The 13,691-nt window shown below is 40.7% G+C and overlaps 1 protein-coding gene across 7 annotated transcripts; it reads left to right on the plus strand.

Moving 5' to 3' along the window:
* Nucleotides 1–136: 136 nt before the first annotated feature.
* Nucleotides 137–13,682, plus strand: fubp1 (far upstream element (FUSE) binding protein 1). Of its 7 annotated transcripts, none has more exons than XM_042428756.1 (21): nucleotides 137–272; nucleotides 718–841; nucleotides 3,714–3,749; nucleotides 3,922–3,958; nucleotides 4,054–4,100; nucleotides 4,194–4,265; nucleotides 4,377–4,434; nucleotides 4,653–4,815; nucleotides 4,942–5,040; nucleotides 5,151–5,255; nucleotides 5,341–5,443; nucleotides 5,736–5,975; nucleotides 6,165–6,325; nucleotides 6,414–6,565; nucleotides 6,682–6,758; nucleotides 6,950–7,075; nucleotides 7,450–7,524; nucleotides 7,992–8,054; nucleotides 9,775–9,947; nucleotides 12,323–12,367; nucleotides 12,947–13,682. In XM_042428756.1, the coding sequence occupies exons 1-21, from the start codon at nucleotides 180–182 to the stop codon at nucleotides 12,968–12,970; spliced, it is 2,073 nt and encodes a 690-aa protein (XP_042284690.1). In that variant the 5' UTR covers nucleotides 137–179; the 3' UTR covers nucleotides 12,971–13,682. The 7 variants fall into 7 exon arrangements, with proteins under 7 accessions (XP_042284690.1, XP_042284691.1, XP_042284692.1 ...); XM_042428757.1 differs by having other exon boundaries at nucleotides 9,784–9,947; XM_042428758.1 differs by having other exon boundaries at nucleotides 718–808.
* The last annotated feature ends 9 nt before the right edge of the window (nucleotides 13,683–13,691 follow it).

Consider the following 13,691-nt stretch of genomic DNA (forward strand, 5'->3'; position numbering starts at 1 on the left):
ACTAATGCTCGATGTCAGATTTGACCCCAAAAAAGAAAGATAAGGAAGGAAAGATAAGGGGAAAAAAAAGAGAAATCCTGTTATCGCGAGACAAATAATTTACCCGCGAGAGTCCCAGTCCTCTTCCCGTGTATGAAACCCGCCATCTTGTCGCGCGGAGAAGGAGAACAGCAGCAGATATGGCTGACTACAGCAGCGTGGCTCCGCCGTCCTCTAACGCCGGTGGCGGCATGAACGACGCTTTTAAAGACGCTCTTCAGCGAGCACGACAGGTAAGACCACCGCTAGATCATCTAAAGATAGATCATAAAATAATTATCGCCAGTGTGTTATTTTTTTTCGAAAATCAGGTTAGTAAACAGTCGGTTTCAGCTCTCTGCCGTTAACCGCGGCATCACGGCAAGCTAAGCTAAGCTAAGGATGACCAACGTTACGCCACACTGAAACTCTAAAAACAGACGTGAAAACATGCAATCTTAACCGAAAAAACTTGTAGTGATTAATAAATCACGCACAGTCGTTATGAATGTAATAATTGTGTAGTTGAATCGTAATAACCACGATGTGAAAGTGGAAGTTGAAGCTTTCCTTTGTTGGTTCAAGACTTCCGGAGAGACGTTAGGCCGCAGCCAATGTGTTTCTCCAAGCAGATCAAACACGAGCTATGGAAGAAATAATCTTTAAAATGCTGTTTTTTTCTACAATTGTGTGTTTCAGATCGCAGCGAAGATCGGTGGTGATGGCGTTGCGGCACCTCCAACTAATGAATTTGGCTACGGAGGCCAGAAAAGGCCCCTGGAGGACGCTGGTGGGTATTTTCCCATGCCTAACCTGAATATCGGTCAGTGGCTCAAATCGATTCAATGCAAGTCTTGTTAGTAGGGGTGTAACGGTACACAAGATTCACGGTTCGGTATGTACCTCGGTTTTGTGGAAAAGTAAAACATTTCTCTTTGTTGTAAGGAGTCAGGACACTGGCTGACAGCTGTTTTAGGCTGATTTATGGTGTAACTGCATATAAAGTAGTTAAAACTAGCTCCACCTCCAGCAGCTACTACAGTAACATGCTCCTTACACGTTGATGCTTCAGTATTAAAAATCTAATAATGTCATATACAATAATATATCAGTCAGAGGGATCAAACCACTACTTTTACTTTCAAACTTTTAACTACATTTTTCTCTCAGAACTGATTTTCGGACACGCTGTTTGACCATGTCAGAAATCAAATGTTTTTATTGTTGTCCTGAATGGCTTCACTCAAAGGCAGAGAGAAAATCTGACCATCACAGAGAGGGGAGGGGGACGAGGAGACATGGTTTTGTTTTGCTATGGAGATAATGGCGCATATCTTAATAATATTGTTGGACTCGGTCAGTGTTATGGGTCTCTTATTTGTCATTCTGACGGCAGAGACGCTACAGGGTATCCAGACTACCTTGGCTAAGCCGTCTAGCATACATCAATGAGCATGCTACAGCCAAGAGGTGCGCTGTCAAAATGTTCCGGATGGAACTTGTTCTGGGGACTCCCTGAGAGGAACTATATACCTTTTTTAAGGGCTTTTTTCTGTTTGCATTCTCACCGCCAATAGGAACACTGATGTGACATAGGTTGGCCAACAGTTGTATAGCAAAGTCACTCTTGCACAAGATACAACAAGAAGATGCAGGACGCCATGATCGGAGTGCCATGATCGGAGCTGTGTGTTTGTTCTGTGTAGTGGGTTTCATGATAACGTATCTGGAAAGGAAATGGAATTTAGACTATGTGGTGGTTTTACACTGGTTTTTAATTATGGCAGTTGCTGGTGGTGCATTGGCTCACGTGTACACTTGCGTCACTCAAGGTTCCTCTGGTGCTGGTAGAGTACCTACCCTGAAGTAGGAGCTAAAAAAGTCCCTCAAATCGGTGTTCTGAGAACTAATATCGTTCTCAGTTCCTGCAGTGCGGACACAATAAAAAGGGGGTAGTTCCTCCAACAGCTCTTAGGACTATGAAAGAGTTCCTCTGGTCCGAAAGTGCCTATTGTTCCGTGTGTTGCAATAGGTGGATTATTAAACTATTTTGAAAAGTAATTGTTTGGGTCACGGAGCATACCGAACTGAGGAAGGTCACGTACCGAACCGAACATCATGTGCTGAATGGTGCAGGAGGAATACACGTACTGTTACACCCCTACTTGTTAGTTATGCTTGCCTGTATGTTTTAGCAGCTACTAAATTGTATTTTACTAAATAGAACTGTTTTTTTAAAGGACAGGTTCACATCTTTTCAAGTCTGTCCTAAAACAACAGTAAGGTGCCTAAAAGAAATCTAATATGGAGCTTAAGTCGTCGAAATGAGTCAAATCAAGTAGATATCTTTCAACGTTGCAGTCTTTTTAGTGCCAAAGTCCCTCTTTTTGTTACTATACTTCCACCGCAGCTCAACAGGGAAACACTGGAAACACAAAGAGGGAATTTGATGCTAAAAAGACTGTAAATGTGGCAGATATCCACTTGATATGACTAACTCAGACTTCTGAAGCCTTATATAAGCCTCAGATAATGTTTTAAATGCATTTTTGAACAAAGCGGCTGTGTGGACACACTGTGGATTTTGCCGCCCATCACTTACATTGAAAGCACATTTAAATGGGATCTTTTAATAACCAGTATGAACTGAAGGAATGATTACAGCGAGGAAAACCTCTTTCTGTGTTCATATGGGCACCTGACTGTTGTTTTAAGACACACTTGAAAAATTGTGAATGTATCCTTTAACATAGCTAAATTAAATTTACATGAATGTGTTTTTATAAGGTGCATTGTCACCGGTATGCCTTAACAATCTGTAAATTACTACTAACATCAGTCATTCATTTTTATGTTACTAATGTTTGCAGTTTTAGGTTATGGCATGTGTTTAGAGTTGGATGATATGTTCACTGTCTTCATAATTGTCTCAAATCAGTGCCTGATAATGAAAATATAATCATATTTTGTGAATGAACATAATCATGGTGTGTAATGGGGCTTTTAGGAGTCGTCATACTAACTCAGCAGGTTGAGTCAGTGTTTGTTTCAGTTTCACCTTACTATAACTCCTTGTACGTTTATTGTATTGTCATTGAAATGAAAATGAAATCCCACATTCTGTTTCAACACATATCAATGTACATTCAGCTGCCAGTCTAATAGGTACCCCTAGTGAAAAGAAACACTGTAATATTCAACAGCCCTGCAACAGATCTTACCTTTTTTTAATTAAAAATGTTTATGAGAGAGATTTTTTAAATTGTTTTTGCACTATGCTGAGACGTGGTTATAATGTTAATTTGCCCTCGTGGATATAAACGTAGTGCACAAAAGATTAGACACACCTTGATATTGCGAAATACAAAAAAGTATCTCAAGCTACGGCCTCCAAAATGGGCATAAAGTTGAATCAACACTCCTCCGGAAAGCCCTGCAGCAGTTCAGGTTTATTGCAGGACTGTTGCATTAGACACGTTGGTTCTAGCTTTATGTACTTAATAAACTGGCAACGAAGGGTGTATTCCAGCTGTGCATGTGTACTTGAATATTATTTAACACCGATGTCCCTTTGCCAATAAAATGTCCATGTTGTCATTTTCAGATTTCTGAACTGAAATGTGAAGAAACCTGTTAGTAATGTGATAGTAGGTATAATGACAGATACTCATACTGCTTATGTCATGTTGTCACAGATCAACCAGAGACAAAGAAAGTGGCCACAAATGATGGTAAGTGACCTGATGATGTAGCTGTAGGTAAATGTGTGGATGTCATTCTTTGTGATTCAGTACAGTGATTCACCTTAAATTAGTTGGTTTGGAAATTTGGTGCAGATCCGAGTCTTAACCGTCTTGATGTTATTCTTTTTCCCCTAACCTGCCGCCATTTTTTTTTCTCCAGCCTTTTCAGCAATGGGAGGAATGGGTGGTCCTCCAAGGTGAGATACTTCAGTTTAATTCAAACATGATTACCTTCAGCACTTGGCCCCGTATTTTAAAAACTCATGGAGATTTTGTTATTTTATTTTCTCAGGTCAGCATCAGAGGAATTCAAGGTTCCTGATGGAATGGTTGGATTCAGTAAGTTGTCATAATATAATATTTAAGTATATTACATATAAGAATATTATATAAGAGTATTTGGAAGTAACAACTTTTTTTTCTCCTTCCTAGTTATTGGAAGAGGGGGTGAACAAATATCACGTCTGCAGCAGGAATCTGGGTGTAAAATACAGATCGCCCCTGGTAGGTTTATATTTGTTGCTGATATTGTGGATGTCAGTGATACTACTTCATGTAGGTGTTGGTTATTGTTGTAGAATTTGTATTAATTGCTCCTTTTTTACTGTGTTGTAGACAGCGGAGGAATGCCAGAGAGGTCGGTGACATTAACAGGACCACCAGAATCCATCCAGTAAGTTGTTTCTTCACATCTAAAACCCCCGTTCAGTGCAAATGTTAGTTTTACAAGCATGTGCAAAACAATCAGACATTTCACTGAGTTACACTGGTGAGAAGAGGCAGAGGAAAATCAGTGACTTGCCACTTATGTACCAGGAATTTGGGAATTCTTCCACTTGCAACAAAAAGTCGCCTCCTGCTGTGCTATAAATGGAACTTTTCTTCCATCAGGGCTGCAAAGAGGCTACTAACAGAGATTGTTGAGAAGGGACGACCAGCCCCAGCTTTCCACCACAACGACGGCCCAGGCATGACTGTTCAGGAGATTATGGTCCCTGCCTCTAAAGCCGGTCTTGTCATTGGGAAGGGAGGTGAAACCATCAAAAGCCTTCAGGTGAGTGTTCAGCCAGTATTTAAAAACCTGAACTTAAAAGCCAACAGATCAGTTGTACCGACTTGAAAACAGAGGACATTCGGTGCGTGCCGTTTACCGTTTGTGTTTTATTCCCTGAATGTGCAGGAAAGAGCCGGAGTGAAGATGGTCATGATCCAAGACGGACCCCAAAACACTGGAGCAGACAAACCACTCCGCATTTCAGGAGAGCCATTTAAAGTTCAGGTGGGTCATTGTGTTCAAATGAAATGGAACTACAAGTAGTATCGATATTGATTTGTCTCTGTGGATTCAGTCGAGTAGTGCTGTAATGAGATCTGTCCTCTTTTCTCCAGCAAGCCAAAGAGATGGTGATGGAGCTGATCAGAGACCAGGGCTTCAGGGAGCAGAGGGGAGAGTACGGTTCCAGGGTCGGAGGCGGAGGAGGAGATAGCTTAGATGTAAGTATTTTGTCACGTGTTTCGTTCATTAGTCAGGAGGCAAATGTTTCAAGCAGTGACTTCAATTTGTTTAATCATCCTTTAGGTTCCCGTCCCCCGGTTTGCAGTAGGAATCGTTATCGGCAGAAACGGAGAGATGATCAAGAAAATACAGAACGACACAGGCGTCAGGATCCAGTTTAAACCAGGTGAGTGATTTTAGACTGAGTAGTAATGCAAGAATCTGAGAAACAAGCATGGCCGATCTAATTTAGATGCAGTTAAAAAGTATGTACGGTCTATGATGAAAACTCATGCACCACGCTGAGAAGCTGATGTATAACCCTAACCCTAAATAATCTGAGACCTGAACACATACAAATACTTTGGAGTAACATTTACTACGACTTGAAATAGTAGAAAATGGTACGTTTGTTTAGAAATTGACACTCAAGTCATAATGTCACAATAGTATCTAATCAGCCGGTTTTCTCCCTCCAGATGATGGCAGCACACCTGACAGGATAGCACAGATCATGGGTCCTCCCGACCAGGCTCAGCACGCGGCGGAAATCATATCCGACCTGCTGAGGAGCGTCCAGGCTGGAGGGCCTCCGGGACACGGCGGTGGAAGAGGTCGTGGTCGTGGGCAGGGCAACTGGAACATGGGCCCCCCTGGTGGCCTGCAGGAGTTCACCTTCACCGTTCCAACCATGAAGACTGGCCTCATCATCGGAAAAGGCAAGTGGCAGCGGCAGTCTGACTATAATCAGAATTTAATTTTAGTAAAATGCTTTGATGTTCCAGGATCTCAAAAAAGTTCACTTGGTTTTCTGTTTAAGTGTTCAGACTCTTCAGTCGTCAGTCTGGTGTCTTTAGAGGTAAATGTGATGTCTGTTGGTGTTTAATGTTTGTGTCTGAACTCTTCAGGTGGTGAGACAATCAAGGGCATCAGTCAGCAGTCCGGGGCCAGGATCGAGCTACAGAGGAATCCTCCACCCAACGCTGATCCCAACATCAAAATGTTCACAGTCAGAGGCTCCCCACAGCAGATCGACTACGCCCGGCAACTGGTGGAGGAGAAAATCGGGGTGAGACACAGTAACTGATAATAAACCCACATGGAGAAGTTTGTTTCTCGTGATGTTTGTCTTAACATGATTATGTTTGTTTATTCAGGGTCCAGTCACTCCAATGGGCGGTCCGCATGGTCCCCCTGGTCCACACGGAGGTCCAGGCCCACACGGTCCTCCGGGACCACCAGGACCCCCCGGGGCTCCCATGGGTCCATACAACCCAGGACCATACAACCAGGGACCTCCAGGACCACAGTAAGTACACCTACATAGTAGTAGTTTTAAGGCATGGTCATAATAAACATCATCTTTAATATTTTGTGTCATAACAGGAATATCGGTTGATTTTTAAGTTATTTTTCTTTCATCAGTGGTCCTCCTGCGCCTTACCAGCCTCAGGGATGGGGCAACGGCTACCCACACTGGCAGCAGGGACAGCCTGATCCAAGTGAGTACCCGCTAATAGTCGACACATTTGTAGAAAAGCAAACAGTTTGAGTATAATTTCAGGGCTCTATCAGTGCGGAGTAAACAGTTCAGATCCATTAAGAGATTATACAACGGAGCTATTTCATCATGTTTATTGGTTTTTTATTTGAGCCACATTTTCGCTAACCAGACTTGTTTGTTGTGTCTCAGATAAAGCAGCAGCCGATGCCAACGCAGCGGCTTGGGCAGCCTACTATGCTCAGTACAGCCAGCAGCCGCAGGCTCCCATGACCCCGACCAGCGGAGCTCCAGGCACAACTCAGACCAACGGCCAAGGTAACAGCCCGTTTCCTAAGCAAAGTGCCTGATCTTCGTCTAGAAGAAGCAGAGAATCTGTTTAAAGACTAGAGTAGAGCAGAGTAGCCCACTAGCTTTACTTGAGTAGTATCCTGTGCTCATGGCTTACTGGGTTTTGGTTGACAGGAGACAAGTTGGTTTGGCTGTCTTTGCTTTTGCAGAGCACTTTTTTTTTTTTCTTTTCTTTTTTTTTTTTTTTTTCTCCCCCCCTTCCCCCCTCTACTTTTTCATATTAACCCAGGGACAGGATAGTTTTCCTTCCGCCATTCTTAGGCTGACAGCCCGACCCAGGCAGGTGGAGGACAAACTGCTGAGAATGACTTACTAATTACAAGTACCGTTTTTTTTAACAGGTGACCCACAGGCTGCAGGTCAGAGTGGACAGGCAGATTACTCCAAGGCCTGGGAGGAATATTACAAGAAAATGGGTATATGAACGTAGTTTCAGTGTACACATATTAACACAAGACAGTCTAAACAGCCACTGGGCATTGAATCGGCTTCTTTTTCAGGTCTGGGTATTTTTCAGTATTGCTGGCCTGCTGTGGAGCGTTTTTCAGTGTTTGCCTCCACTTGGTTTGACATTTGACGCCTGTGCTGTTTAGACTGCAACACTTTTGACTATTTACAGGACTGAGCTGTCGACACAGAACCACCTTTTTTTGTTTATGAGCTTAGAGTAGTTTATTTTCTAGACTATCTTAGGGCTTCATCCACACTGATGGCAGAGCATTGCCACGTGCCATGAATGTGTTACTGCTACTGAATGTGGTTCAGTTTTTGTATCGTGCATACAAAGAAAAAAATGTAGGTTGAAATTTGTGAAGTATAAATGTGATTTTTTTCATTTTAACACCAGGATGTATTGACACATGTTTCCCTTTTCTTTTTATAGGTCAACAGAGTCAGCAACCTCAGGACTACACGAAAGCCTGGGAGGAGTATTATAAGAAACAAGGTGGGTACTCTTGTTAGTGAAATGAGCGCTTGGTTCATGGAACTAGCAGCGGTTAAGGGTGGCTGTGCTCCTCTCGCAGCCCTCTGCAGTAGAGCAGTTGCTCTCACAGCCGCCCGATAGAAAGACGGAAGGTTTCTGTCCCGCCACCCAGAGAGATCGGTGGCGGGTTCGTTCCCCTTCTTACAAACGTGTCGCTCACTGTTGTAGATGTTACAAAGATTTTAACTCCTGTTATCTGAATTTGTTCCATGTTAGAAATAAGATAAGTGGCAGTTAAGCCTCTGTAATCATTACTTTATATGTTATGATTTATGTAAAGGTTCTGTTGCTCATAAGGCCCGTTTGGCAAAAAGATTTAATTCACAGCCTTTAAAGAGTTTAAAATCTGTTGGATAATAAATAAATCAGTGGGTAGGAGTTAACATAGTCAGTGCTGCAGCCCTAAACTCTCGAGTTTTATGTCCCTTTGCTTTTTTTTGTGTATTTCATAGCCTTATATTTGTATCTAAAAAATTGGAGATGCAAGGATTAGTATTATTACTACTTTGATAATTGAAGAATAGTTTCACTTTTTAAGGAAAATGAGCTGGTTTCAGCTCTCTGAATGTGAGGATTTGAATTTTTTTATGCATCATACATGATAGTAACCTGAATTTCTTTGGGTTTCTGACTGTTTATCAGACAAAACAAGACATTTGAAGATATCACAATGGGCTCTAAAAATTACAAAAAAATTTTTGTACATGTTTTTGTACATAACTGTGAGATTAATTGATAATGAAATGAATCGTTAGTTGCAGCCCCATTATGGTATTCAGGTTGGTCACACTATTGACTGTGGGACAGGAGAATCTGGTTCAACCTGTTTATTTTGTTTTTTTTTTAATGGGTGAGGTCACTCAACTGACAACGCAGCAGACAACAGCTGCTGCTCTGGTCTCAGTGGACTCCAGCCCTCCAGCATGTTGCAGTTGTGGCCACACCCTAACTGGAGATGAGACAGAAGAATTTTTTTTTTATCAGCACCCAAAATAAAATTCCTGCTTTATATAAGTGATCGGGGTGTGGCCCGACGTTTCAACATGCTCTCAACCCGTTTAAAGGACGGGTTCATTCATTTTAATTCACTCTTAAAACAACACACAGGTGCCTGAATAAACAGTGACACATTTTTCTTGCTGTAATCATTGCTCCTGTTCTTACTGGCCTTTAGAAGATCATTTTATAATGTAAGTGATGTGGGACAAAATCCACAGTCTTTGAAGCTAATATGAGGCTTCAACTGTTCAAATTGGTCAAATCAAATAGATATCTTTCAGTCTTTTTACTGCCAAACTTCCTCTTGTCATTAAGATTCCTTCCACTGCAGCTGAACAGGAAAACATTGTCCGTCGAGACACAAAGAGGGAATTTTGGCTAAAAAGACAGTGTCCCCTATTGTAAACACATCATGAAGGGATATTATGGTCTGTATGAACAGGAAGAATGATCACAGCAAGAAAAACCTGTTTCAACGTTCATATGGACACGTGACTGTTGTTTTAAGACAGATATTCAAAATCTGTGAACTTTTCCTTTTAAAGAGCAGCACAACAGTTTCTCTGCTCTGTTGAATGTGGATTCACTGAAAAAAAACATGAAAATGTTGCTTTGTGATGACTCAAAGCATCCGTCAAACGTTGGGATTCGTTTTCTTTACCAACCTGTTCTTTGTCATTTGACGCCCCAGGTCAAGCGGCCCCTCAGGCCACGGCGGCGGCGGCAGCGGCCGCCTCCCAGCCTGGAGGCCAGCCGGACTACAGCGCCGCCTGGGCCGAGTACTACCGGCAACAGGCTGCTTACTACGGCACGGCCAACCCTCAGACGATGGGTGCAGCACCCCAAGCCTCTCAGGTACGCCCCCAATAAGAATCTGCCCTCCATTATCCACTGAATACTCAATTTTTTTTTTTTTTTTTTGCGTGCCCTAACCCGCTTCCTCCTGCAGGTTTACAGGGCTCCAGTGGCTGCAGCAGCTTCACAAACATAACCAAAAACTGTTTCCTTCCTAAACAGGATTTTAGCTTTTTATTTTGGGAAGCTGAGTCCACTGTTTCTGCTGTTAACATGCAATGTATCTTCTATGTATTTTCTTCTGCACAGGGCCAGTAATGTGAAGTGGACATAAAGTAAATGCTACATTGTCGAAACAAAATCCTTTGTTAAATGTTTGGATGCAGACGCCTTGATGAAGATCTTAAATTTCCTTGGTTTGAAAGTGTTTCACATAGATGGCAGATTTCCCGGCGAACACGTCCTCTTTCTTTTCTTTTTTTTTTTTTGTTTTTTTTGTTTTTTGTTTCATTTTTTCTTGTAAATGCTTTGTTTTTAGTGAGGTAATTATACATATGGTCATTCCAGCCCTGTATCTACATTAAATGTGGTTAGAACTCATGTTTATTAAACTGTAGACATTACCATGTAAATCATCTCAGTTTTAAAAATGCTATTGCCTGTTGTGTTTTTGCAATAAAACAAACTGAAACCTCCTGTGTTGGTAAGTTGGGGTGGTTTTAAAACCAAAAGGGTTGAGATGAATTTATGTATGTTCTTTTTTTCTTTTTAAAATTTTGTTTTACCGTTAAAAGTTTGGGGGGAGGGGGGGAGGGAAAGTTAGAAACAGGCCATGTGTGGGTTTAATTGTGCAAAACGGTCGACTCAAAAGTTGTGCTGTCCTGTCTCTCTCCAACTGTCTATAAGGCTCTTAGATACTTTACATGCGTGCAATGATCCTCAGTGGTTCAGACCTACAAACGTCCTCTTGTTGATAGACATTTTTTTTATACACTTCCTGTTTCCTGACATTGCTCTTGACTCTAGCAGTAGACAGATGTTTGTCATAAGAAAGTCGACAGGTATTTCTGTTCCGTAAGTCATGCATTTACTGCGTTGCTGTGGCACTCTTTTTTTTAAAAACACAAAGTAATAATAATAATTTGCCTGGTTTGCTGACATTGTTGAGGTAGTATGCACTGTATTTTGCCTTGATAGACACTTCCTCCTCCACAGGCAAGTTTAGAAAAGCGGTAAGCAAGTATTTTTTCTTAACATGTTCCTCAGAAAACGTGGTTGCAAGAAATGTTGCATATTTTTAGTGTTATATATATCTATATATATTTTTTTTGTGCTGTTCTTTTTCCAGGACAGTCAGGTAAATTTGCCACTTGTATCAAAAATGCATTGAAACGTTTGTCTTGCCCATTTCCAATTGTGAACTAACTCACATGTATAATTTTGTTTTTTAAAAAAATGTTTTTTTAATATAAAAACATTGCAAAAAATTATTATTTTTTTTGCTGTGCCCATTCTGTTAGTGTTTATCCAATATAAGACAATAGATTTGTAGGGTCGGGGGTGGCTAAGCAGTCTTCATCCAAGAGTTCAGCCCTCCTATCCTGTAAGTACAATACTGTGATTGACCTTTGAGAGATACACGCCGTTTTTTTTTTTGATGCTTTTATAAATTGCAAGAGATGTAGTATTTTTTTTTGTCCAATATATATATATTGCTATTTCCCCCCCATGTCTTTGGGTAAGTATCAAATGTTCTGAGGAGAGGCATAGTACTTTTTTAGGCTTTGATGATTCTTGTACCACATGTTTCTGAGACGTATTTCCCCCTTATGTGACTGCATAACAGACTGAATTCATGCTTGATACAGTTTGCTTTGTAGATTGCTGTAGTCTTATTTGTGTAGGTAGCATTTCAGTGCCAGTCGGATTTGATATTTCTGAAGCTCGGGTTTAAAAATGTCAGCACTCTGTTACACTGTTGGTAGGAACTGTGTGTGTGTGTGTGTGTGTGTGTTTTTTCTTTTAAAGGATGTCCATGTGGTTTTTTTATTGGTTATCTGACCTGCAAAAGAAAAAAAGTGCCATTGTGTAGTTGAGACTGTCATGTTCTTTTTAAAATGCCATTCATTACAAGATAAATGACACTGCTCAAGAAAAAAAACAACCAAAATCTCACTGCATAACTCCAGTGTAGCATGCTGTAGGTTTTTTTCTGCTGTTATCTCTCTAATGTCCCCCATATGAGCATGTTGGAATGCTAGTAGTGGAAGTGCTTCTGATTTTAGCTCAGCATTGATTTTGACATTTTCTTGAATGAGCACTGTTGTTAAAGGCTGTTGATTTTTAAGGTCAAAAAAAACAACAACAAACATCTTTTTTTGACTGCATTGTTCACTGATGGCAAACAGTGCAATATATATATCTGATCTTTGCAGCGTCATCCCAGACCTTGCACCTTAGGTTCTGCTGCAATAACACAGGTAAGCGAAACCTAAGGAAACCAGTGTTTTTGTCCAGTGACATGACCAATATATATATATATACATATATATACATGCTTACCTGTGTCGTTAACATGCCTCAATGCATTTATGCTTAGTCGTAAGAAATGTCCAGAATATTTGAGCCCTCTTTATTTGATTTTTTTTTAGATCTGCTTTCATGAATGAACTGCATGATATGAGCTGTATGACTTGTTACATGAAGTTTGACTTTACCCTACTTGAGTTAAAAAAGTTGTGTAGGCTCACGGGAAATGTCGTATGTGCTTATTATTTGATACTAGCCTTATCTTTTGCCACCCCGGTAAGTCTGACAGTGACTGTGTTTCGATGCTCTAGTGAACTTTGCCCTCTTTGACACTGGTATACCAAACTGCATGCCATGCAAACCTGTTGCCAGAAGTTAGCAATGTGCTCAACTAATTAGGTCAGAAACAGTGAAATACATGATTATTTTTTTTTCTTTTTAATTTATCTGTCGTGGTGTGAATCTGCCCTTTTTTAAGCGCAGTACAAATCTGCTATTGAAACGCTGCTGCCTTCACTTCTCGCTCACAGTGTTGGACGATGCTGCAAGCTTAGGTCGTAGAATCAGGCCCTGTCGTAGTTTGTCCCCAAAAGGAGGAATCCTTTGAGTCAATCCCACTGCTGAACGTAGACTGTTCAAGAGCTCCAGTGATAAGGTAAAAAAAAACAACAAACAAACAAACAAACAAAAAAAAAGCATTGCAATGAAATTTGACATTTTTTGTGATTGCAAAGTGTTGGTCAGTTACATGTTTTTCAGCTCGGATTGACTGTTTTTCTTTATAACCATGCCATAGTGTATTTAGAGTTGTCTGGTTGTTTGATGATCCGCTTTGAATGCCTTCAGTAACCTTTAAATAAATAGGAATGTGCTTTAGAAAGTTGGATGAGGACAGGAACTGATGTACTTTGAATGACATGCACTGTTTTTGTTGGCAGTAAATTTGGGGTTTATCAGTTTTTTAAAAAAACAACAAAAATAATCACCTTTTGTAGTTAAAAGTCATACTGTATGTTTAAAGGCTGTTCACTCTGTACATGTGAGATGCTCTTCTTTTGAGCGAAGTGTTTCAATACAGAGTTCGTGGGGGTGTAGAAGACAAAACAGAAGTGAGAAATAAGGAGCATGCCTTAGAGGTAAAACAAAAAAACAAAAGGTTTCATGTGCTGTGTATATTAAATCTATTGGTTTGTTTCTTGAATTTAACTGTTCTGACTTCTGAAATGTTGCCATGTTCATTAATAAAGTCGTAACAAATAAAACAGACTTCATTCA

Source organism: Thunnus maccoyii, chromosome 12 (assembly GCF_910596095.1).
Source record: "Thunnus maccoyii chromosome 12, fThuMac1.1, whole genome shotgun sequence".
NCBI classification, from domain to species: Eukaryota; Metazoa; Chordata; class Actinopteri; order Scombriformes; family Scombridae; genus Thunnus; species Thunnus maccoyii.

Coding starts and splice junctions, on each gene's coding strand:
- fubp1 (XM_042428756.1), top strand. CDS start 180: ATGGCTGACTACAGCAGCGTGGCTCCGCCGTCCTCTAACGCCGGTGGC. Junction 6,566..6,681: donor CAGGGACCTCCAGGACCACA/GTAAGTACACCT, acceptor TTCTTTCATCAG/TGGTCCTCCTGCGCCTTACC. Junction 12,368..12,946: donor GTTCTGCTGCAATAACACAG/GTAAGCGAAACC, acceptor TCTCGCTCACAG/TGTTGGACGATGCTGCAAGC.